The sequence below is a fragment of the Neodiprion virginianus genome, chromosome 6, assembly GCF_021901495.1.
Source record: "Neodiprion virginianus isolate iyNeoVirg1 chromosome 6, iyNeoVirg1.1, whole genome shotgun sequence".
NCBI lineage: Eukaryota > Metazoa > Arthropoda > Insecta > Hymenoptera > Diprionidae > Neodiprion > Neodiprion virginianus.
The window spans coordinates 1585070-1610972 of record NC_060882.1 but is presented as its reverse complement, the minus strand read 5'-3'; the positions used below and the strand labels follow the sequence as shown (position 1 = coordinate 1610972).

The 25903-nt window shown below is 46.4% G+C and overlaps 2 protein-coding genes across 3 annotated transcripts in view; one reads left to right on the top strand and one right to left on the bottom strand.

Moving 5' to 3' along the window:
* The window catches only part of LOC124307237 (soluble guanylate cyclase gcy-33-like), an 86168-nt gene that overhangs the window by 44163 nt on the left and 16102 nt on the right, over positions 1-25903 (bottom strand). The gene's annotated exons all lie outside the window — the stretch shown is intronic.
* On the top strand, positions 1912-22594 carry LOC124307188 (head-specific guanylate cyclase). 2 transcript variants are annotated; one of them, XM_046768635.1, is made up of 11 exons: positions 1913-2755; positions 4789-4862; positions 5545-5627; positions 13651-13996; positions 14368-14785; positions 16251-16430; positions 17704-17842; positions 18273-18439; positions 19714-19857; positions 21385-21539; positions 21665-22594. In XM_046768635.1, the coding sequence occupies exons 1-11, from the start codon at positions 2537-2539 to the stop codon at positions 21858-21860; spliced, it is 2121 nt and encodes a 706-aa protein (XP_046624591.1). In that variant the 5' UTR covers positions 1913-2536; the 3' UTR covers positions 21861-22594. The 2 variants fall into 2 exon arrangements, with proteins under 2 accessions (XP_046624592.1, XP_046624591.1); XM_046768636.1 differs by lacking the exon at positions 19714-19857 and having other exon boundaries at positions 1912-2755.

Below are 25903 nucleotides of genomic sequence, written 5' to 3'. Positions count from 1 at the left end.
GTTGCGAATTTTTTCCGTCCCGACCCCCGAATCAACTTCAAATAAGCGATAAAAATCTGAAAAAATTAGCCCATTGTTTTTGAATTATTTGAAGTTTCTTTGAACGGCGGGGCGGAAAAAATTCGTCAACACCCTAAATAAGGACCACCCTAATATCCATAGATATATTTATATCGACTCGTACTCCACGCTGTATCAAACGCGGTGAAAACAGATTCGAATCCGAAGGTGTCAATATAGAATGCGAGGCGGGTTCGTCGAAGCCGGGGGTGTTTGTTCAAGGGTAAATGTTGACCGGTGTGAATTCGCGGGATTGAAATTTTGAAAGGGAGAGCCTGGGGCGAGTTTGATAGCCTGCAGCCCCTGCGAGTTCCGGGGCGCACGTTTTCGTATAAATTTTCACCCCGCGTCGGCCCGCGCGGCTAAGGTGACAGGGGGTAAAATTCTGACCGGCCACCTGCAGCCCCGAGAAAATTCCCTGCCTACATTTATTTATTTCTACCTTTCCTTACTTCGCTTTTTCCCCCTTTTTTTTATGGATATCAGACGCTGAATATTGCGAGTCCGGATACCCACACGGATGGATAGTCGCACGTATAGCTGTCCACAAATTTTGTGTAGCTACCCCACCCACGCGTCTCCATGCACGTATACGATATTTATATGTATTACAGATGATCCTGCTCCCATTATTGATTTTTATTCAACCCAACGGCAGAAATGAATTTCCGGAGGGTTAGTAGCTGCCAAGTACGTTCCACCGTCGACTTAGATGGAATGGATACCGCGGGCTACTCGATCCGCGATGGAAATCTAATCTGCCCGCAAATTTACCATTTTTTTTCCGGCAGTCCGATTCTCCTGAAATTATCGCCGCGTTGGGAAATTCCGCGTTACCCAATTAATTTGCTTATACTTACGCATTAATTTATTTTATGCATATTCAAGAAATCTGGCAAAGGACCAAGGTGCCGGGGAGTCACACGTGGGATTAACCCGGGTTCAATTTACCCGCGGAACGGGAAAGGGAGTGACGGCAGAAAGAGAGAGATAGAGATAGAGAGAGAGAGAGAGAGAGAGGAGCAGACGAGAGAATTACGGAATAATAAAGTAATTTGTAGTCACGGTTAAAATTTATATGCAACCCGTCGGTGCGTCGGTGGCGCGGCGTCGTTTAACCAGAATTGAGAAATGCCTCGGTATCACCAAAGTCTTATTAAACGGGTATACGGAGGGTTGCCATAAGCTGTGCACGCCCGTCGGACGGATCATTTTTCCCTGAGAATATCGACAGCCTGCCAAACTCGATTAGTCTATTAGTCACACTCCGCGGTACCGAATAAGAGGAGGAGGTTACCGGGGGTGGTAAATCAGTACTATGGGGGGGGGGGGGGGGGGGGATTGCAAATAGAGAAAGAGAAAAGAAAAGAAACAAATCGCGGTACCAAATGACTTTCACCGAGCTAATCGTGGCTTATACTTATATAATATTTCTGTTACAAGCGATCCAATCGGCGCCGGTTCGCGTGGTGAAACATAATTCGGGGGTTGTGAGAAATAAAAGCGTTTATTTTACACGGTGACGGTCGAGAGATCGAAGTGGCCTGCTGCACGGCAGCTAAGTGCTTCTAAACGCGGGTAACAACATCGGTAACACGAGAGGCAACCACGCCGCCTTCACGGGGGTGGAAATTGGGACGGATGAAGATCAAGGCACGTCGTCGTCGTCGTCGTCGTCGTCGTTGGCCAAGTCGAGGCGGCCAGGGCGTGTTACGCACGCGCACCCCTCTCCTCCTCTCCTCCTCTCTCTCTCTCTCTCTCTCTCTCTCTCTCTCCTCTCCTCTCCTTCCCTCTCCGCCCGTCTCAGGGTGGGTTCGCGCAGCGTTAGCCCCCGAACTCGCGAAGGGTGGCTGCTCGCGCTAGTGGTGGTGACGACGGTGGTGGTGGTCGCGGAGCTGGCAGAACTCCCTCGGTCAATTTTCATCCAGTATGGCGCTACGCGCCTCGTCACGACCGGCGCTGCGGCATGTTGCCATAATACCGCGGCATCGTCGCAAACGGTACCTCCTGGGCCACTTCGAAATCGGCACCTAATAGAAGGGTGCAAGCCAGCGTAACGGGTCGAATTACACCCATGTGTATACCAGTGCGTCTATTTCTTCTCACTTTTGAACCCGCAACGCGAATCGAATAGTTCCAACCGCGTCCGGATTAAACGCCGTGAGTTTAATGACCGCGTCATGGAGACGCGGGGCCGCCGGAGGACAGTTTCAGGAATAATCCACCAGCTGCGGACGGTTTTCAAGAACCCGGGCTTAGGGCCGCTGGAGTCACCTGCCCAGATTCGCGGCTCGTTAACCGCGCGGAATTTATAATGGCACATCAGTAAGTCACTCGCTTACTCAGCGGCTGTGATCGTATTCCATGAACATGGTCTCTGCGCTTCGTCGACACAGCTGATGGTGCATACGGGGTGAAGAAGCCGCGGGACAGTACGCGAAGCAGTTTCAGCGAGGCTCGAAGAATACGAGGAAAAATGGCCTGTCCGTTCTCTCGGCGACACGTGCCGGCGACCGGTTGCGGCGATCAGGAGGAACGGCGACCCGGGGATCACAATCATCGAACAAGACCGACGAGACAATCGTCCGTGCAAATCACGTCCTTCGTCGGCGACGATGTCGACGACCAAGAAAACACGCAGACCCTGAACCTGAAGCACCTAAGAGCGGCGGTCCTCGTTCTTACCAATCCCTCGGTAGTATACATGCCTTGCACTTGAAATTCACCCACGATTTTCCCGCACTCCTTTAGCCAGTTTCAGCCCCATTGTCAGAGCCGCTTCTCGTTCCGCTAGGCGGTTCCGTTCGTTCTAGGGTCTCCAGCCGAGCCGCTTAAGCCGGACTTTCTCTGCCTCTCGAGAGGTCCTCGTCCTTTATTCGCCTGACCTCACCTGACAAAAGGACCTTCGCCTCGCTGATCGAGCACCTTGTTTTTCCGTCGAAGGCGCGTGATTCTCGGTTAACTGATTCAATTACCCCCACAATTCCGCCGCGATCCTCGTGTCCGCTGTTTTTCTTCCCGGTTCCTCCCCACCGACAATCCGGTTATCGGAATGGGTAAGTCCCGGGGAAGATTCGCCGCGATTCTTTCGCCGCGCAGTCACGATCCAATAACTTTCCGTTATCCTTTCTGCCGGGCGAAGTCACCTCCCACGCGTAATGAGACGCGTCGAAGAAACCGGAGGCCATCAAGGCGTTCGCCAGATGGATGACATTGCCGGCTGCAGCCGGTGGATCTTCGGATCCGGGACGCTAACATGACTGCGAACTGACAGTCTTTCAGATTATGCATCTCGACGCGGCGTGGAGCTTTTCCCAGACTGAGGGTGAATGATGAACATCGCGAGACGTGTGCGTGGCCCTCGCCTGTCGGTAGATTTGCGCGCTAACAGGGAACTCGCGTCGACTCGCTCGATCCTCGTAAATCAAATCAATCTAACCCGAACGGCAGCCGTATGTAAAACTTGCCGGATCCATCATCGCGGACCGGCCGAAATTCCCCCGCCTGCCGGGGTGAAAGGAAAGTAGATACTCGCGGCTGTAAGTCGCTACCCAAGAATTTATAACTCGAATTTACGTCGAAAAAGATTATTCCAATACGTTGAATTATTTGGAGCAAAGCTTCTGACTTTTCAAATATTTCCATACACGTTAAGATCAAAAGCTTCGAAATCTCCGGCGAACCAACGAAATGCAGATCGAGTCATGTGAGAGCTTATTTTCTGAAAAGAAGAACTTTTCAGACTCGTAACAAATGACTGACGAACGCCAAGTTCCATCTGCACATTTATCCATCGTAATTGACGCGCTGATTGAATAGAATTGTAAAACTTGAAATTTTTCAATACAAAGATTTCGTTCACGGCGAAAATTGAAGTTGGTATAATTTTTCGAGGAATTATATAAGAATTTTAGGGCGAAGGAAACGTTGCGCAGATCCGGCTGAAAACGCGGCCCGTATACTAAATAAACAATATATTTCAAAGGGCAAAATATACCGTAAGATTGTAATTTCCAAGGCAAAGAATTATTATCGAAAAACGGATATACATCATCCCCCGGAGTGTTTTGAGACCGAGAACGCGGGTACTTCGGGTACAAAACGGTTCTTAGGGGGAGAAAATTGTTGCGGAGAAATCAGGAGAAAACTTAGTAAATACACGAGCCAAGTTATATAAGTGCGGATATATTATATATGTATACGAGTATATATATATATATACGTATCTATATATGTATACATATCGTCGAAGAGGAAAAAGCTGAAATCGGAGTTGAGAACTTTTCGAAGCTCCGTGAAACTCGAATTAATAGTCATATCGAGTATTCCATAAAATGCAGAAGAGAGCAAAGAGGATGATGAATGAAAGGAGAAGAGAGAATTAAAAAAGGCAAAGTCATTCTGCTCTACGGCGCTAATATTTCTCATTACATTCGTTTCATCTTCTTTTTTATTTTTCCTTCTTGAAATTCCTTCATCATCCCTTGGGTTATACGAGAAGCGTCTGCAAGAACTCGGATTCACGGTGATTGGGGTTGAAAAGTTTTGCTGCACCCCTTTCGCCCCGCGGTGCTTGACGTTTCTTTCGCTTCCCCCTTTTCACCCCCGCCTTTTCTCTCCGAATCTTAATCAATGATCCCCCGGCTCTCGCCGCGGCGTAACACCTCCGCTTATACGCGACGTTTTCAATTTCGCCCCAATGACTCGCATATTCTCTTCCCTTTTCAGAACGAGGCTATCGCGACGGCTCTTGGCACGGTGGTGAGAAAGGAAAAGCTGCCGCAATCGACGTCGACCGCCTTGTAAGTACAATAATCGTCGATAAATATAATTAATAATTATCAACTCGCGTCCGAATCTTAACGGCTCGCACAAGTGGCGAAGGCTCGGACGAGGCAGCGATTCGATAAAAGGGATGAAACGCGGTCGTCATGCGGGTGAGGGGGAGGCCAGGAGACCGGAAATCCTCGTCCTCGTCTCGCCTCGTTTGAGCCCAACGCTCGTCCGTACGATACTGAAGGACAAGTTTCCGGGCAATAAATTCGGAGAAGATCGTATTTTCGTATTTTGCTTGGGGCGGGATGAAAATCTTACCGCGGTAAGAACCGTGACACGTCGCGTTTCCTCGGGCTTTACCGCGCGGCCGTACCGCAGCGGAAATGGCGCGCGCGTTTCTTTTCTCGCCCCGAATCCGACCCCCGACTTCTGTCTTTGCAGGGCGACAAAGGAGGACGAGGAAGGGGCGACGACGCCGACACTTGGCTCCCGAAAACGTGATCCTAATAGACGATAACCCCCGAGCTTTCTTCTCGGTAGCGACAAACGTTCGAACCTGCCTTGAAAGCGCGGCCCGGCTGCTCAGTTTATAATCGAATTAGCCGCCCTCTTTTCCGTATCTCTCTAATGGATACACCCTCCGTTCGACGCCTGGCTTGTATACCTGTGTTGCTGCGATACTTTCACGAGCCTTTCTCTTTTTTTCAGGAACAAATTACTCGACAACCCCGATACCGATGTTAACTACAGCCTTCTTCAGGACATCTACGAAACCCTGAATTGCAGTTGCGGTGAGACGATCGTTAACTTTTGTATTATTCTTGACGCAACTCTTCGAGTCAAGCAAATTCGATTTCTTTCGTTCAATGAAAATACATTGCATCTGCCTGGTTGAATCGTTGTTGGTTAAAGTGGAACAGACCTGCGGTTCCGTGGAATATAATTCAATGTAGTAGATACCTACTTTGGAAAGTTGGAAAGATTGAAGCTGGTCGTAAGAAGTTCAAGTTCCTCCGTAGGTATTCGGTAAAAAACTCTAGAATCATGAATTCCTCGCTGCCCTCATCTCGGTATAATCAGTTCGTCGTTAGAGCTTCTGAATAATTCACTGTATATGCCTAAAAGTCGATACCATTTGGCTACGAGGCTGTAAAAAATGCAGTGGCACTAATTGACTGGTAACTCATCAAGGGTTAGCCAACCCCCTTGAATTCCCCTAACAACCCTCAGAGCCCCCTCAAAGCGAGGGTTAAAATTCTTCGGTATAGAAATTTTTCATCGATCGAATCGTCAATGGTAATTATATTATCCCGGCTATCCGGCGTACATATATATATCTATTTTCTAATTCGCTACATTTTTCTTTCGACATCCCCTCAATTAGCGCGCGACTTGCGTTTCAACGCGTCGAACGATCTCGAAGGATAAGAAAAAAAGCTCTCCGTTGACATTGAAAGCCGAAGAAGGAGCCGGAGGATGGAGAGAGCCACTTTTAAATTTCGCCCGGTTTAAATAGTTCCATTCCGATCCATTTCTCAGCGTAATTCCGTGCCTCCCCTTCTCCCGTCAGCCGTATCCTCCCTCCCTCCCTTCCTTCCGCCTCTCCTCGCGCAGTTAAACTTGAATTATTTTCATCGCGTCCCTCGCGCATTAATAATTTCGTTATGCAAAAGTACAAAGTAAAGAAGACTCGGGGGAAAGAAGACGAAGAGGCCCCAGTATTTCTCCTCTTTTCGTTATCGCGCGATCCCTTCGACCGAGTGAGAATTATGAGAATTATACATAAAACAAAAAGTAATAATAAAACATAACGAAGAAAATATGTTCCGCTCTTATCTCGCCGTCGTTCGTTTTGTTTGTTTCTGTTCTTTTTCTCTCTCTCTCTCTCTCTCTCTCTTTACAGAGTCGATTATTTTCTCGCTTCATCGACGTACATTGTGCCATTTTCAATTTTCGCGCGCGCACTCTGCACGGGCTATACACTGCAATTATAACGGGACAGGGACGCGGACAACTTGTACCTTAACGAGGTAAATTATGACCGAAAGCGCGAGCAAACAATTTTACGGGAGTCGGTGTTTACTGCTCTAGCCGTATAAACCGAAACAATAATGATCCTGACGAGTGACGATCAAAGGGAGCGGCGAGCCGGCGGAACGTAACGAATTTACTATTATGTCAATATATAATGGCATCGGGGTGTCAACAGCCAAGAGCTGTATCGGGCGTATTATGCGTATTATCACGGGTTGTTACCGTCTCGCCGAGAGTGCGGGATGCGGTCGTATATGGCTTGTAAACTTGTCGACGAGGGATAAAAACCGTCGTTTTTTCTCCCTCGTTCCGCCACGCTGCGAGGTAAACTTCACCTCGAAATAAATTGACGAATCGAAGTAATTCCTTCCTGCAGTCGGAGGCCTTTTCGGTTCGAGAAGTTTGTTTCGGAGCGCGAAATTTCCCGCTCATTGCGCTCCAGGATTCCCTCCCGGTTTGACAGGGGGCAACTTTTTAGAGATGAGATTGTCGAATTGGACTATTTGCCGAGTCAGTTTACATCACAGGTTATGGGTTTAACAAGAAACCGCGGCGTCTAGACTCGGCGGCGTTTCGAGGCGTCCCGCTGTTTTCACTTTCATTTTCATTTTCATTTTCATTTTCGCTCAACTCGAGGAAGCTTTTCGGCCCCCTCGCATCGAGCTTCGGGTAGGAGAAGGGCTTTTGTTTAACGGTTATAGTGCGGCCCAAGTGGGTTGATTATCGTCTTGTTTCAGAGACGGATAGGCACGATGGGCCTGAAAAGGAAGTTCGAAACTTCCACGGACAGTTATAGGCGGCTGGCGTCGGCATCCTTCCAGCGACCCCGGGCTAAATTCAAAGTAAAGATGAAAGCGCGACGCGGTGAGTTTACGGACGTGGATGCCTACTGCCAAACTACCCCGCGCCTCTTTTCCGCCCCATTCAAAGCAAACTCGATGGGTATATAAACTTCATTTGCAGACGAGTAATCGCGCGATTTCACGAACCGTGGATTAATTTCATTTTGTTATTTCTCCTTCTCGGCGTGCCGAGAATTTGCCGAGTTAAACAAAAATTCGATCCAATTTTACAACCCGTGTCCGTAAAGTCCGAATCACTTTTTATTCATCCACTTCTGCAGTTCTTTATTATTTCGACTGTATTGTAAACTTTCGCGGTAAAAGTTTTATACGCGAGTCTCTTTCACCCTGATTGACGGTTTCGTTCTCCGATTAATAAAGAAAATTTTTTCAGCTCGTTTATTCTGTTCTGAGCATAACCGAAAATCGCCGATAATACTCGTGGAAAAATGATCGAATTGCTATTTTCGTAGAAGACGCTTAGGGCGAAAGGAAGAATAAGGAGAAAAAAAGATGATGCGAAAACACTCAGCGAAAATAAAAGGAACTCCGGTGCCATGTTTTCCTTCCAACTCCAACTCCTCATTTTGCTCCACCGTCTTCGCGACGACGCAAGAATAATTAATCAGAATACCGGTACGAATTAACTTTGACAAATGGAGAAAATGCAGACCCTCGGGTCACGTCGTAATTATTTTTGGAAAAAGGTAAAAACAAGAAATCAATTACAGAAACTACACCGAAGAAATTGGAATCAGTGACGCAAACCAAAGTTCAAGCTTTGCCGTTGTTACACTAATTGTTTCACTCGTTGACAGTTCCGGCTATAAGGGAACGGCTGAGTATTACTACCTCGATCACCGGGGTATCTCGATAACGAATAACGATGAAAATTCGAGGTTGCACGGAAATATGTGTAAAAACGTAGAGCGGGCAATTCACACCGATACGGCAAATATCCTCTGTCAGAGACAGATACGCTCGTATTCGTCGTTCTAAAGAGCCGAGCTGTTTCTCGAATCCTAAATTCGGCCCGAGGAGGGAATAACAAAACGTGCCCGACTACCAAGCAGAGCTCGAAGCGGTGAAATCCTCGTTTGACGGTCGCGAAACGAGCGTCGCGTCGGATTTTAACGCTCTAGGTGGATGCAGCGCGGGGCGTTTGAAGAAAGTTAGATTGTAAAAGTTAAGTCGTCGTCGCAGATTGCGAGCCGCGTCTTACTGCGAGGGTCGATACGAATTCGGCTTGCGTACGGCTCCCGTGCAAAGAGTAATTCGCGCCGCGTACGTCCGATTTTTGAAAATCGACGGGAGAGCGGAACCGAGAGATGTATCGGCAATCGAGATAACACGCGAGACGAGCAGACAAACGGAAAGAGAGGGATAAATGCCGCCGCCTACACCCCCGATAAATATTTAACGGTAGCTTTTCCATTTGCGGATTCAGCCCCTCGACGCTCCGACACCTCCGGTATATAATTCTCTTCCAGCTTCCGTCACGAGCGGTTTGGACCGAGTGCCTTGCACGCCTCCTCCGACAAACAATCCGGCCACTTTTTACACGACGATCCAACGAACCTCCCGAGCTAATCGTCGAGCAGCTTGGCTTTTACACCCCAGCCAACCCTCGTGTGTGCTCAGCAAACAAATCAACCTGGTACTTGCTACACAATTACACGCAGATTCAAAGCCTGCCCACCGCGTGCATGGATGAGAATTTATCCGACACTTTCGTGCTCGAGAATTCCTCTCTCTGCCCGCTTTTTCTTTTCATCTATGTATTTACGTACGCGTGTATAAGGTAGATAGTCGAGTGTCAGTCGCATGCACAATTCATACACTGTGTAACAAAGTCTTATATTTCACTACGACTTATAAAAGTGGAGAGGCGGGTTCAGGATTTTCACCGGCCGTTATAGTAGCGGGAAATCCGCGACACGGATATGGAAAAGCTGGAGCTTATATTCGTTTCGACGGGAGTAGAGCTCTTTTTACTTTCCCAACTCTCTCTCTCTCTCTCTCTCTCTCTCTCTCTCACTCTCTCGCTTGTTCGTTTTCATCGTCGCGATAAATATCGCAATTATACCGTATACCGTTTTTTCTTTTTCCACTTTATTTATTCATTTATTTATTACCTTTTTTTTATCGCCCTGCACCCGCTGATTTATCGCTCATGGCTTTCGTGTTATACCCACGTTCCCCGCGCGTATAATAATATCGGTGAAATGGAGCAATTTCATTCTTCTTTCCTCGCCTGATATATTACACGCGTGAGTACATACGTACACCCATAACACGCGTGTACGCCAACTGATTTACGATCTTTGGCCCGTCGCGTCGGGTCGCTTGTATATTTTACATCACCTGCCTAGCTGCGCTCGTGCATCCACCAATTCTCCGGAAATACACCTTGTGTAACTTTTACGAATTAATAGCTCGAGCTGAGTCAAGCTGTAAAACCTGTCAACTACGCCGAAGGAACGTTTATGACAAACAACGACGTTACGGTTTATATACGCTGCATGGCGATTCGTTCTTCGCGAACTTGACAGAGCGGATGAATAATTTGACGCCTCGATCGATCACCGGGAGCAATTGGAAGTACAAGAAAAAAGAAGACATTTTGCTTCGAATCTTAGGCCTGAAATTATTTCCGACGTAAGCGATGAGTTTCTGGGGAAAATAATATACACGGTTCGGTCCTATCAGGGTAAAGATTTTTCAAAAATAAAACTGACACGAATAATCCTGCCTAATATCGTTTCTTTTTTTTCTTCAATTTTGGAGAAACTTCCTTTTCCAGTCCACATTTGCTGTCGCATTTTCGTTTACCTGCTCAAATCTTCGGTTCTCTAGGCGATTATACACGCCGAATAGATAATTGGCGAGCGTAGAAGCGATCGGGAAGAATTTTACTGCGCTTCCATCCGTCGCCCCGTCCCATCCATTTTCCATACCGACTGCGAACGACGTTATTCAGTGATTCGTTTAGGATCGGAAGCCTCGCTAGTCGCCGGCAGCACCGTTTCTGCGATGCAAAATCGCCCGTACGGTCCGTAAGCCCGGGCTGCACGGTAAATGGAAGGCATACGGATGCTCGTAATCCAGGAGGCGTCTTATACCCCGCAGGTACGCGTCATCCCGCGGGGGAAAAGCGTGTCTCGTGAAAGCCGAGAGGTGGAAAAGGACTTTTCGTCCCGGGGCTCGAGGGGCGGACGTAAACTGGGAAAGCGGTTGAAGGTGGAAAATAAACGACAGGTGGATCGGACTTTTATACGAACAAACAAGAGCTCCTGTAGCGTCGCTTTGTTTGGCCTATACTTTGCGCCGCGTCATTCTCGAAATAAATGCCCGAGGATCGTCGGGCTCCTTCTTATACATTTCCCGCATTTCTCTTACATCCTTATGCGATATTCCATTCGTTTTACACGTTTACTTATCGCGCTTCCGACGTGTGCGCGGTCGGAAACGCGTGAAACGAAAAAACGAAGACGGAATTGGGAGAGCGCGATGCTCATAAAAGGAAAACAGGATGCCGCAAAAGCTGCCAGTCTGTGCGGGAGGAGGGAATGAGATGAAACCTTTTTCGGTCCGGAATGAGGAACGGGGGACGTTTCTCGCGATGAGAACCGCGAAACCCGCCGGGACAAAAGTGTTCCTATATCCATAACCCGCCCAGCCGCCGACCTGGACGTTTTTGCGCTGCACGGCTCGACGGCCACGTGCTATCGAATTTCATCAATCTTTCTTTACCTCGCGCGCGTCGAGCCTGATAGAGGTGGAGAAAATAAAAGCGAAGAAAAAGGAAGCAGAAATTGAGAGAGCGGGACAGAGAGAGAGAGAGAGCGATGAAAATGATGCGGGGCAAGAGAAAAACGGGATTTTACGGTCCGATTTCGCGAAACTTATAGTTCATAATTCGCACATACTTGGAAATATCATCGTTTATATCGAGGTAAGACTTGCGGATCGGTCGATCATTCGCTTGCGTCTTTCTCGTTCGACTCGAGATCGTTTCTACGATCTGTGACATTGATTGTTTTACGTTTGTGAAAAGTGTCTGAAATCCAGCGTCAAAAAGCTGCTGGGTAGAGCTTGGAAGTCGTGCAGCTTTGAAGTTGTGTATTTTTCACGGGTACAAGTAGCCGGAGATCGGAGTGAAAATACCTCGTTCAATTTGACTCAGGGTGAGGGTGTAAACATTTGAAACTGAAGAAGAAAAAGTTGGAGACGTTTGAGATGAATTCGATTGTCAAATTTCAAAGTTTCAAAGTTTCAAAGTTGCCAAGTTTGGAAGTTCGCCTTCAGACCCTGCAGCGACTGATCGTGTTTCGCGTACCTCCACGTACGCCACGTGTCGCGATGACGAGTTTCGTTGTCGAGGCGATGATCGTTAGCGGGGGTTGAAGGGGTGGAAAACTCGTCGGGGAACAAACGGAGCAGAAATTAATTGCAGTAGGCGTGAGGTTGGCGGTTACCGCGTTCGCGTGCCGAATGATTAATGGAGCTGGAACCGGCGGCTGTTTAAAAACTGACAAGACGGCCAGGGAGGGTGGCGATGGCGAGGGGGACGGTGAGATGCGGAAAAAGAAAAACTGGGTTTCCAGGTGCACTCAATTTGCGAGGAGATGAAATTTTCCGACAGACTTGATATCGCGGCGCGAGCTTTCTCCAGACGAAAGCTGTCCGACCTTCGCTCCGCTCCGCATACGGATGCGGAAACGCCGCCCTGCTTGCACCCTCGCAAACACTCATCAGCCTCGAGTTGAAATTGCACCGTGCCTCCTTGATTCCCAGCTTTTTATCCCCCACCCCTCCGGAGCCTCGCACACAAGGGGTTCGTACCTAACTCAGTTTCCGAGTGTCACGGATCGTTTAGTTCGCTCCCCGTGCCCGTTTAATCTCTCTGTATACACGGCTCCCGTCCCCCAGGATTTCTGAGTACCTTAATATACCCGGGGATAAACATCGTTTTGGTAACGATCCCTGAAACGTTGCCAGTTACTCCGGAAGAAGGAGGCGCGATAAAGGGCTCAAAGTTTCTCCAGGAGTACAGATTCACGCTAATTCGGAGCAACGCTTTGTTGTTGGATCAAGTCGCGTCACGTGACCGTGTTTACGGGGACTCCTCGTTCGGTATCTTCGCATTTCCGAAACCCGCGTCTTTTCTCGACGATTTGTTTCGCGCAAAAGCCGAACGAACAGGCGTATTCGACTGCGATTCATGGAGATGAATCGGCCCCTGCAGCCGCTTGATATTTCACTCTTGAATGCATCCCCTGGGAAGATTTCAGGTGCCGATTTTTCAAACAACCTTATACAAAGCGGAAACCTTCGGGACGGGGTTGAAGTTCCGAATTTGAAAAGTTCCGAAAGCGCCTTATTCCGGATTATTTGGGGGTGAAACTTGAAGTAAAGAAATCAAATATTAGAGAAACGACAAAATTTCGAACGGTCGGAAACTCGACGGCTCAATGTTTGGAAAATTCAAGTTATGATGGAGAAAAATTCCAAGTAGTTTGCTCAACGAATGGGTGTAAAAAATGAAAAAAAAAATCGAAAATCAGAATGACCAGGATTCCGAACGTAAGAATATCGAAAACAAAGAAAGATCAAAGTGGTGAAATTTCACCGAGCAGGAAATTCGCGGAACTGAAAATCTTCGATTATTCGAAATTTCGCTGTTTCAGATTTTTAAATTTTCTCGTTTTCGCACATTCGGAACTTTCCACGTCGGCTTCCGGACCATCCGAAACTTTGATGTTTCTTCAAAATTTGATTTCCCTGCTTCAAGTTTCGCCAGCAAAAAATTCTGAATTCGGCGCTTCTGAAACTTTTAAAATTCGGAATTTCATTACCCCGCCCGAATCCTTCCCTCAAACTCGCGAATCTCAAGGCGATACGATACTCCTTTTACCGTAGAAACGCGTGATTTCAGACACGGATGTAAATACCTTCCTGGACGAATTGGGCCAGGAATTAATAGCGACGGCGTGCGTCGGAATCCTGGAGCGAGCCTTTCGGTGCCTGGGTGATGATTTGTCCACCTTTCTAACGACCCTCGACGGGGTGAACGACGTCGTTCAGCATCAGTCGGGCTCGGAAAACGAGGCCGAGTTCGTCTGCACGGATAACCGAGGAGCCCTCGAGCTGCACTTCACCACCGAACACCCGCCGGTTGCTTACCTTTTGGTCGGCAGCCTGAAGGGTATCGCGAGGCAGTTCTACAACGACAAAGCCGACGTCCGCGTTCTACCCGACGCTTACAATTCGAAATTCTTCAGGTAAGCATACGCGATATGCACACACGCGCATTCGCGTGTACGTAAAAACACTGCGGCGATACGAGACTGCAGAAAATTTCCGCATGCACGTGTTATTATAATTACAACCCTCGAGTTGTGGGAAGAGCTCGGGTCGAATCCCCGGTTTGCCAAACCCATTTCGACGTGAAATTCAAAGCACGCACCGGGGGCTCGTCCTTCGCTCTTTTCCTTCCGTTGTCAAATTTTTATCACGATGTTTTTTTTTTTTTTTGATTTGTTTTTTTTTTCTTTTTCTTCTCTCCCACTTTCTCTCCCGCTACCCTCTCTCGGGACTGAGCACGGTTATTGACAAGCGAGATAAGGCGATGCCCCGATCTTGATGCCCTCAGATATCGAATAACACCGGAAAGATACGAAAAGACGGCGGGGAACGAGCCGGATGACGAAGAAGAAGAGGAGGAGGATGAGGACGAGGAGGAGGAGGACGATCGAGACGTCGTATCGGGCGGCTTCGAACCTTTGTCAAAGCACGCGTCGGACCTGATGGTCGGCGTGACGAGTTTCTGCAAGGCTTTTCCCTGGCACTTCGTCGTCGACCGACGCCTCGAGCTTGTCCAGCTGGGCGCCGGTTTCATGCGGATATTCGGGCACCTCTTCAACAGGCTCGGAATGGACATATCGACCTACTTCGTCTTCAGCCGTCCGAGAGGCGTGACGATCAGCTTTCACGAGATCCTGAAGCGCGCCAACACGCCGTTCGTTCTGACGCTTCGGAAGCCGCCGGGGGTTGAAAAATTCGCGGCCGAGGTTTGAGAAATTTAATTATAAGAAGAAGAGAGGCCGCGACGAGGACCGACGGAAAGGCCGAAGGGCCGGGATCCGTTTAATTCCGGCCGTAGGGTGTACATGCCTATAGAGCGCCAAATTTCGCCGAGGATATTCCCTCTTTAGCGGCCCGTGTCGCCAAACTTTTCCTTGCGAGGCGAAAACTTGGCGCGGAGCTCGGCTTTTAACATTTTCAACTTTCGTTGCCTTGATGGTTCCAATTGTTTTGATACAATAATTGCTTGTAATTAATGACCCACTATGCCTGCTTAATTATCGCGTTAAACTCGCGGTTCACCTTTCAACCCCTTATTCCTCTTACACCCCTTCGGCTGTGGAGCCCGCTTGAGCCTCTAAGCCGGCTCTACACCGATGCAAAATTATTCATCAAGGTGAAAACGATCAAAAACGATTACCACCGGGATGGTATAACTTTCTGTTAATATCGTATACCTCGGGAAATTGCCTGCCTCGCTCTATTTGCATCCCGGTTATATCAAACAATTCGAGTTCGGGACTGAGGAAACGAAAACTGAGCGGCAGGGTGGAGAACTGTTTGAATATCTTTGACGCAGGGTATCCAACGAATTTGTTGATTCATAACGATGAATTTCAAGTCAACGAGTTTCGCAACTCCACGAATGTGCCGAAGATCCGAGATGTTCCGAGAATTTCGTAAACCGATCCTTTACAGAGCGTGCAAAAAGCAAAAGAAGGTACACCTGGAGAAAAAAAGTCATTGAATCAACTAAATGTGCGGTCACGGGCGGCGAAGTAGATATTTATTTATCCGAATTCAAGATCTATCGGTTCAACAAAATGTTTAGTTGATTCGACAAAAGTATCTCGTCGAATTAAGTAAGTATACCGTGTTCGTCGCGCTTCCTTGAATCAAACGAATATCACTTGACTCGAATAATCCCTTCCCTTCGAGCAGGTATGCAGAAGGTCGCGCTTCTCATACGAGCGTAAAAATCAAGGAGACTGAAATCGTACCCTTTCCATTGCACACCCTAATAACTGTACCTATAAACCGACCGAATCGAGGAGTTATTTCACTTTGTTAGTTCATTCCGAAGGAACTTCTCGGTCTTGAATCTAGGCTGTGAAACTTTCCTCGCAAAAAGCCTCTAAAAGCTCTCTTCCACGGTCGCGCGGGGCTCGGAGTTGAAAAACTTGGGTCATTCGATAGGCACTCGATAGACCGAGATTAGATCGAGACGATCTCCGAGACTGAAACGAACTTGTTAAGCTTCACTCCCGCGATCAAAGCCGTTCATATTCCGCTATCCACCGAGGCGTCCGCAGCCGGAAAATACACGAGCAGTGTATACACGGGCAGTTATTACCACTCGGAGTGGGCAAGGCTCTTTCGCTTTCACGGGGGTCGCCGGCGGTCCTCTCGGAGGGGCAGTTTCTGGGGGTGGCTAATCGGATGTTTTCGCAGGGTCTGGAGCTGAAAGGTCAGATGGTGCACTGCCCGGAATCGGATTCCATCCTGTTCGTCAGCTCGCCGTTCCTGAACGGCCTCGAGGGCCTGACTGGCCGCGGCCTCTTCATCTCGGATATTCCGCTCCACGACGCTACCAGGGACGTGATTCTGGTCGGCGAGCAGGCCAGAGCGCAGGTAAGCCCTTTCTTTTTATATCGCGCTCGAAAAGGGCGGGACGAGGCGATTCCTTTATTCCACCCGACGCGTAGAGCAAAGCTTCGTATCGCGGAATTAGGGAGTTTCGGGACTTTAATTCTCCGCCGAAAGCCGAACACGGGGCGGTCATTTTTCGTCAAACTCGCGAGATCAAAATCGAGATATTATTCTTCCCATCGACCCAATTTCACCAGCGGTTAACCCTCCGAAAAAAATCGCGCTAAAATAACGCCTCTTTCGACGTATAACACTCGACGCTCTTTCGCTTCGTCCCTCCTTCGTTAATAATAAAAGCTTTTATGTCTCTCTCTCTCTCTCTCTCTCTGTATTATTTTATTTTTTATTACGCATCAGTTTTACTTTATTTCATACGTGCTTGTCATTTCCCACTATATTATCATTCTATTTCCCGTATACCTTCGTACTTCTACTTCATTTGGTTTTACCTCTTTAATTTTCTTTCGTCTTACTGCTTTATTTGTGTTTCTGATTCTCGTCCAACATTTCCATGGGCTTGATAAATCTTATCCATCCATCTATCTATCTCTCTCTTTCTCTCTCTCTCTCTCTCTCTCTCTCTTCGCTAACCTTTGCAGAGCACAAAGGATTGCAAGCAACCCCCCATAATACACGTATACACATACCTTTGACATTTAATTTCCCAGTCTTTTGGAGTACCTGTAAGGTTTGCACTCACGCATCGCGCGTGCGAGATAACGCGATAAGCACGTTTTTGAAAAATCGTTATTGTTCTTCCGTACGTGATGCACCGTAAAAATTCGGCCTACAATCGTTTACTATCCTAGTGGATACGTGACCGGGTCGTTTTTATCGCTGGCTGATCACGATTTCGAGTAATCTCTCGCGGGGGAGGAGAAGAAAATCTTCACCGTGCACCGTCGAGTCGAGAGCTTTCATTCTCTCGAACAAAACGAGCGATCATTACGCATGCTTGAAGGATCACGTTTGTTACGGGCAATTTGACGGACGATGTAAGATAGAAGAATCGTCTGTCTCTGACGATCGGCAATCGTTCCCGTTAATTTAGCTCGCTGCTTTGCTGCGAATCTACGATATTAGACGTACTATATCGAGTTTCAAAACGTAGATAGAAAATAGTATCCAGTAGCAACAGAGATCGTAAAAGCGTTAATAAACAAGACCGAATTTTCACCCAGTGTCCTCCCGTGTTTCCCCACTCGCAAGTAAGTGTACGTGTGTGTGTGTTTGTGTGTTTGTTTGTTGCATACAGGACGGCCTGAGACGACGCATGGATAAATTGAAAAGTTCCATCGAGGAAGCGAACCGTGCCGTAGACGCCGAGAGGGAGAAGAACGTCAGTCTGCTCCACCTTATCTTCCCGCCAGACATAGCGAAGCGTCTTTGGCTGGGTGAGTTTTCGGGACGTGCATGTATTACACGTACGTAGGTACACACATAGACACTCGCAGCGACGAAGGCGGTTCGAGGGGTGGTGTAAGTAACGCGAAGCTCGTGGTCGCCCGACTTATTGACCGAGAAAAGGGCGAGAGAATCACACTTGTATCTCTTCTTTACGAGAGATGATTCGAGGATGGTGTTGGGGGGGGGGGGGGGGGCAAAGGGAATAACCGATAACCCCGCGAGCGAGTGGATTCTCGTTTTCCGAATTGAACCAGACGACGACGGGCCGAGCGTTACCCGGAGGCCGTAGTACGCCACCCTGACCGAACCGCGGAAAACCCTCTTACACGTATACGTTACACCGTCGTGGTGTAAGCAGATGTATTAATCGCGAGACCCCGCCCCGTTTTATACATATACTTACCCTCTATACATCAGGGGAGCCGATCGAAGCTAAGACCTACGCCGACGTCACGATGCTATTCAGCGACATCGTCGGCTTCACTGCCATTTGCTCAACCGCCACCCCGATGATGGTCATCAACATGCTTCAGAATATATACGAGAAATTCGACATATACTGCGGCCAGCTGGACGTCTACAAGGTACATTTATACATATGGTTCGGCCTATTGTTAAAGTATCGCAGGCTGGGTATATGTACTTTTCACGGGGCGGTTGAAACGGATTCTATTTTTTCTTTGACCGACGCGAATTAATACGAAGCGACGGAACAACGCGAACGTTGTTGTTCTTCCTCGTTAGCCGGCGCGGGGAAATGGGATTTTTTTAGTAAAACGAACGAGGCGAAACGATGCTGTGTCACAGCGTCATGCATATGCATGTCGGTACTCAGACGGGCGCGATACTGTGAAATTAGGATTCTTTGCGCCTGCAGCGACGAAGGGTGGCTGGTTTTTCTACCCGTTCGAAGCATATAGGCGTTCGGTTTACCGTTCGTAGATGGAATTCGGTAAATTTCAGCCTCGAATTCGAAATCGAAGACTCGTAAAATTCCCCGTATAATTTATGTGCTCGCATATTGAAAGCTCAAAGTGTGCGGGAATAACCCATTTATACGTACGTATACTCGCTCCGTAACCCGAGGGATGAGCGCGTTCTTTATAAACGATATTTGGAGAGTTTTTCGCCAAAGTGTAAAAATATTTTCACAGTCACCAAAGAGCGGATGATTCAACGTTTTATCCGGCGCCCCGCGTGTTCCCATTTTTCTGTCCCAACGTTCGGACGAGCCTCTGTTTTCTCTGACAATACCACGGACCGAGGACTGGATCAAGCGTGCCTTAAAGTCTGATGGGGAAAAAAGTCCGCGATTAGAGATACCCTGTACAGAAGCGGCTGCCGATACCCCGGGGGTTGAAACGCGCTCGTTTCTAAGGGGTGGATGAAAAATAACTTTGAAAACGAATAAAACTCGATGTTACTGCACAGGCCCTCGGCACTTGAAGAGCGAAGGATGGGATGTAATAAAAGCGTATATAACGTACTAATTCGACAATTGCCTTAATCGGGAAAAAAGTTTCGAGGCGCATAAATTTTTTCACGACTTTTATCATCGTTATTGTTGTCGTAGTTATTATTATTATTATTGCACGCGCGCCGAAGCGAAACCGCACGGCGGCATAAGTACACAGGGGTAGGTAGATTATTCGTCGACAACGGGGGATTCCGTTTCGCGAAGAAATCAATAAATGGCTGCAACGAACGGTTTCGGTGTCGTCGTCGTCGAGGCGAAATGGCCGATCGATCGGTAGTCGAAATGAGCTTTCCGAAGCGGGGCGGGCGGAGTGAATAATAACCCGGTTCTCGGGCATAATACCCATAGCCTGCACCCTGTCGGATGTTTTGTTCGCACCAGGTCGAGACGATCGGTGACGCCTATTGCGTCGCCTGCGGACTCCACAGGAACACGAAAACGCACGCTCAGCAGATCGCCTGGATGGCCTTAAAGATGATCGAGACGTGCTCTCGGCACCTGACGCACGACGGCCGACCAATAAAGGTGAGAGGGAAGAGGTCACGGACTAATTACCGATGCCGCTGCCAACCATTGATCGCTCATCCATTCCATCCATCCCATCCATCCCTTATTCCTGCACGCCTCGCGCATTCCGCCGTGCCGCCTTATTTATTTATCGTTTTGCGAAGGTGGTTCGAAATCGCCCCTGACGAAGGACGAATTCTGCGGCTCCTCGAAAGCTCGACGAGCAGATCGGTGCAGGGAGCCCTAATGGCGACCGGCATGCCGGTAACTTATGAGGAACGCGTGCCTTCGACCATCGGGATTCCATTCCGCGGTACCTGCACTGAATTTCTAGCTAACTGCTGCCGGGAACACGATTACTCAGAGTTTATCGGAGAGTTGCGGTGTAACGGAGGCCGATTGTATTTCCGAAATTAGCTGGGCCAACACGCCGCGGGGTCAACGATTGTGGGTCGGGTTATTACGCTACGCGATTCGTCAGCCGCCCGAAGCTCGCTGCGTCCAGCGATGCCCACTGAGCTAAAAATAATAATCGAGGCCGAATGATGATCGAACGCGACTCGATTGAATCGGTAAAAATTAATCGATTGTTTCCTATTATTTTTAAAACGGTGCGTGTTAAAACAAAATTTCGTATATGTCGGTACGCAGTCTTGAAAACGAAAACGTTTTCTGGCAATTTATGGTTTCATTGAAGAGATTTTTCGATTTCAGGCAAAAATATTCATTCAACTTTCACTTATTATATGAAATAAGTACACGGTAAGTGAGACAATGACGATAATTGATACGGTAAGAGTAAAAAACAAAGACCGATTACGAGGAAAAATAATCGATTATACAGGATTAATCGGAAATCGGTTATTTTTGGTCTTATCGCTGCCAATCGGATCGATTTCTCCCGTACCATGCGGAAGCCTTCTTCACTGTACGCTGTAGCAAAATTCGATTCTGGACTGCGCTCTCCTGCCGACAATACATCGGGTTTATGAAAGTTCCGTGAAGTTGTTTTCTTCCTATTTATTGTCGTCCGTGATATAAGCTCGTGGAAAACGGAGAGAAATATTTTTCGCAAATTCGTAACTCAGGCCTAAGAAAATTGCGAACCAGCAGTTTCGACCTTCGTATATAAAAATATATATATTTTTCGAAAATAACGAAGCCGTGAAAAAATTGATCGAGTATTGATCGATGGGCGAAAAAAGGTTCCGTCGTCGGGTGATCGAGAAAAAGAAGCATCGTCGAACCGGAGAATTGCTCCATAATACCGGAATGATAACGGAACGATAATCGTCTCGTCTGGAGAGCGTTGAGAATAAAACGCTTTCACATATTTTTTCTCATTGTCTATTGGCAGTCGGCCGTTTATCTCAAAGTGGTTTCGCCTTTATTTCACATCATTTATTATACTTTTACCGCGGTACACGACAAATGTCCAGCTTCCAATATAACACAAATCTTGTCCTTCTCTCATCCTTTCGCGTACCTACGTAACCTATCGTTCGTAGTAAATTCCCGACCAAATGTATCGCGACGTTATTTCAGATGAGAATCGGCATTCACACGGGGACGGTGCTCGCGGGTGTCGTTGGTAAAAAGATGCCACGCTACTGTCTTTTCGGGCACAACGTCACGCTGGCGAACAAATTCGAGTCAACCAGCGAGCCTCTGAGAATCAACGTCAGTCCGACGACCTATCCGTGAGTGTGTTCGGAGTAAAGATTAAAATTTGAGAAACAAACCGACTTACATGATACATAAATCGAAACAAGTCTGGATTTCAAGCTTTTTCCACCCTGTAAAACCTCCCCTCCTTTTGCCGCAGATGCCTGACGGAGAGAGCCGGTTTCATCCTGGAACCAAGGACCAAAGACAATCTACCGAAAGAAATACCGGCCAGTTTACCGGGTACGTGTCACTTCTTGAACGGCTATAAACACGGGGATGTCGAGGATGACGCCCCCCTTGACGATCACGTAAACGCGGCCCTGGAAGAGTTGGGCATTTGCAACGGCACGTAGAAATCGACCTGCCCCCGATATTATACATACCTACATGTATACACCTACGCAATATTTGTATAGCTATCAAGATCGTACAGTACCAAGGGTTGTTACGCGTATATCTGTACTACATGTATATACATCGGATATGTATGTCATACTATATTATGCAAGAATAATTCTCAACTAATGCACCACGCTAAATTATACTATCATAGACTCACACCGTCGTATGTATGTATACACATTATGTACTAATATTAGGTATACCGTGTCGCTAATACTACAATAACAATAACAATAACAATAACAATAATAATAATAATAGTAATAATAATAATAATAGTAATAATAATAATAATAATAACAATAAAAATAATAATAATTCATAACGACAACGTTACGGTGTTATGTAATGATAAATATCCAGCGATTGAGTTGACATTGGAAAATAATTAATGACGGATGAACAATGATACCGCAAGTAATATATACAGTAACGATAATTTGGACAAAGCATAGAAAAAAAAATTAAAAAATCAAAGCAAGAATATTACGTGTAAGCGTAGGCAATAAATCAGCGTAAGTTTCCCTTATGGAAAAACTGTAAGGCCAGATTATAATTGACCTGAAGAAATATTGCAAATATGTTATATTATATGCCGATACTATTTATACGCAGAGTTTTACGGTAAATGGATATTGTATAATGTATAAATGATATTATTATGAATAAAATGTGCAAACACTGATCGCTGTCTCAACCTATGCGCAGTACGTTATTTTTCAGCACTTTTTGCGTGACAGTCGTTTTAGGTATATATTTTAGACTAATAAGAATTCTCGATGGCATTATGCGGGGAAAATTATATACAGCGACCTTTTTTATCGACCGAAAAGCTAGGCGCGTTTCACTTTGCCATCGCATGAAAGTTTCGCATTCGTTCCGTTCACGCTGTCGGTGCACGAGCAACAATCGAATTTCAACGGTTCAACAGAACGAACAAACTAAACTTGGCATATACTTTTTTCGAGGCGAAGTCAGGGGTGAAGATTTAAGAGGAGTTTCATTTTACGTTGCAAACTGCGCAGCATTCCAGCTTATCAATTATCCATTATACATTATTGTATACGATATTGTCGATATTTTTTTTACACATCAAATCTAAACCGCATAAAATTTTTTATTTCAATTCTAATGAAACCAAACTATATCGATGGAGCAAAAATAACGATAGTTCCATCATTAGAGCGAATAAAAAGATTCTCATGAAAATATATTTCAGACGAAATCTAATGTCACGTGCTGTGTGTACAGTACATTCCAGATTCAAAGAATGCGTTGTTTTAAGGGAATTCACATACCTTTCAAACTTTCGGACATTTTTAGTTGTCATTTCACAGAGTTTTAGCTACACCGATTTCCATGCGAGGATTCAAGATTTTACGCGAGCTTTCAAGTTTTTACCCACGGCTTAAGCTGCTGAACTTTATATCGACGCACGGCAAGTAAAACGGAGTCTGCCTCCCCAACGTCCGGATAGAAAGTACACTTAAACAACGACACATGTTAACTGCCGCTGATAAATTACGTTCGCGTCAAGTGTGGCCGGAAAAATTTCTCCCAAGTTGAAAGACAGTGTTCAAAAATAAAGATCGCGTACTCTGAGCGCTATTTATCGGTTCCGATCACCTCGTAGGAATAATATTTATCGGTTTATCAACATCGGATATCAGAGATTCGGTTCGTTACCGACGTTCACTAACGAAACTGGCTCTCCCGTTATCCACATACCTCTGCCAGATCAGAAATTGTTGAATCAACGTCTGATAAAAGTTTCACTGTAAAAAAAAAACCTCGCGTACCTTAGTAAACACAAATTTGTTGAAGTACTCGTTCGACGTACGACTCAAAAATCAGTCAGTTTCAATTCTCCAGCGATATTTCCAAACGATTCTCTTTTCGAGCAACGTAAAAACTAAAATGTTTCAATTTGTATGTAAACTTGAGATGAAGAATAAATGAAAATATTTTGCAATAAATTGGAAATACGAAATCAAAAAAAAAAAAAAATTTGAAACTAGACAAACCAAACACGTTGTACGAAAAGTATAAAAATTTCTTCAAGTTTGTCTTGAAAACAGTAATTCCGTTGAACGTCATAAAATATTAGTGGGAAAAATAGGGTATCAGCATGCATGCATAGAAAATGCAGACACGTGGACCCTGCGACATCACTTTTTCCCACACACGTTAGGTTGCAGGCTGCATGGCGTCGCAGCTCGGCTTATGAATTTTTATCGTACTATGCGAGCCGGCACATAGCCCGCGTTAAATAAATATGCACCGACGCAAGATACGCCGACGTATACGTACGTACGTAGAGTGGATGGACAGACGAGCAGCATCGTCCCCGGTAAATATGAATTGCTTATGCAGTTTGCTGTACAATGCAATCCCGCGTCCACACGTTTCCGTTATTATCCCTCGCATGCAGGTGCAGGCATATAGACATCAGACATCTTCCGGAGGATATCTCGGCGCCCCGAGGCGCGCAATAATCTGCGACTGACATGGAAAAACCGGCGAACCTATTCTTTCTGTCTCCGGCCGTTGCTGCTGGTTCCGCGCAGGCGATAAAACCTGGACTGCAGCTAAATAACATTTAAGTCATTCATTTTCTACCGCAGGCTGTAGTTTCGTTTTTCTTTACTTTACTTTATTTTATTTTTTTTCACCGTCTCGATTGCAGCACGACCCTTGACTTTTAACACACGGTGAAAACCGCCATGGCTAATCTTCATCTCGGCGATGCTGCACCTTCGCTGCATCAGGGGCGATTTAAAAAGCCTTCATCAGCTGCCGCGCTGCACTTACATCCGGTCTATTCTGGGACCACGTGTTCTACGTGTACGTGATGCTTGATAGCGTGATATCGACCTGTTTTTAATTCCGTCCCAGACAGCTGTTGATATCCTTAATAATCATTAATTGAGCTTCTCTACCCGCAGGATTCTCATCAACGAATTGTGTTTACTTTTTTTCCTCCCTCCCCCCCCCCCCATTTTTTTATCCAACCACCCCTTTTTACACACCGACGGTTTCCTGCAGGGGTGAAAGTAAGCCGATCATCGTTTATCATCGAATTATAATGGTAGCGATCGTATGTGTAAACGGTGGTGAAAATTGGTTACGGATCGTGTATTTATACCGAAGAATCAGCAGTCAAGTGCGATTCAATCGATTTGTAAGAAGAATCAGCAGCAAAGAAATGTGTTTTTTTCATCATTTTCAATTCGTTTTGGATTGATTTGCCGAATTTTGATACACCTATGTAGGTACTTGAAAATCTGCGACATGGCTAAGGAATTGTTTGTAAACTACGTTACTGGTTTGGGGGATGAGGGTTAAAATCAAAACCCCTAAGGTTGTTAACGGCAAGGGGGGGGGGGGGGGGGGGAGTGAAATGCACCGAAGTGACGTTACTTTTAAAAAATGCGCTATGTTTATCTATGCGATCTTGTTTTGTTGTCTGTATTATTTGAATTTGAAAATAAACTTTTTTTCGAAAAAGCAACGATGTTTTAGTTTGCGAAGGGGGCAAAAAAAAAAGTTAAAACCAGTGATCTAGTTTATGGACGACCTGGCATACATTATCGCAGTCGAATAAATGTCGAGCACAAATAGCTGCAAGCTTTTTCCGAGAAGAGAAAACAAACGCGTTTAGCTTGACAAAATACAATAAAAGTCAAACGTATAGAAGTAGCAATTTATGAATTACATGGAAAGTTATACGCGACTTTGGGTCGCTTCGGAGAATCTCCTCTTTCAAACTCCATCCGAAACGATCCATAACTCTTTAAATTGAAATTCCGTCGGTTCAGAAATAGACGAATTTAACGTGGGTATAATGACGCGTGTTCATCGCTGCCTTTACATGTTTTCACGTGGCGTTTTTACTCGTAAATTATGCTCGAATAATGGTAAAATGGTTAGAAGTTCAACACTGGGCGAAAGGAGAAAATTAATGAAAACCCATGACGTGAAAGAATGAAGAGAT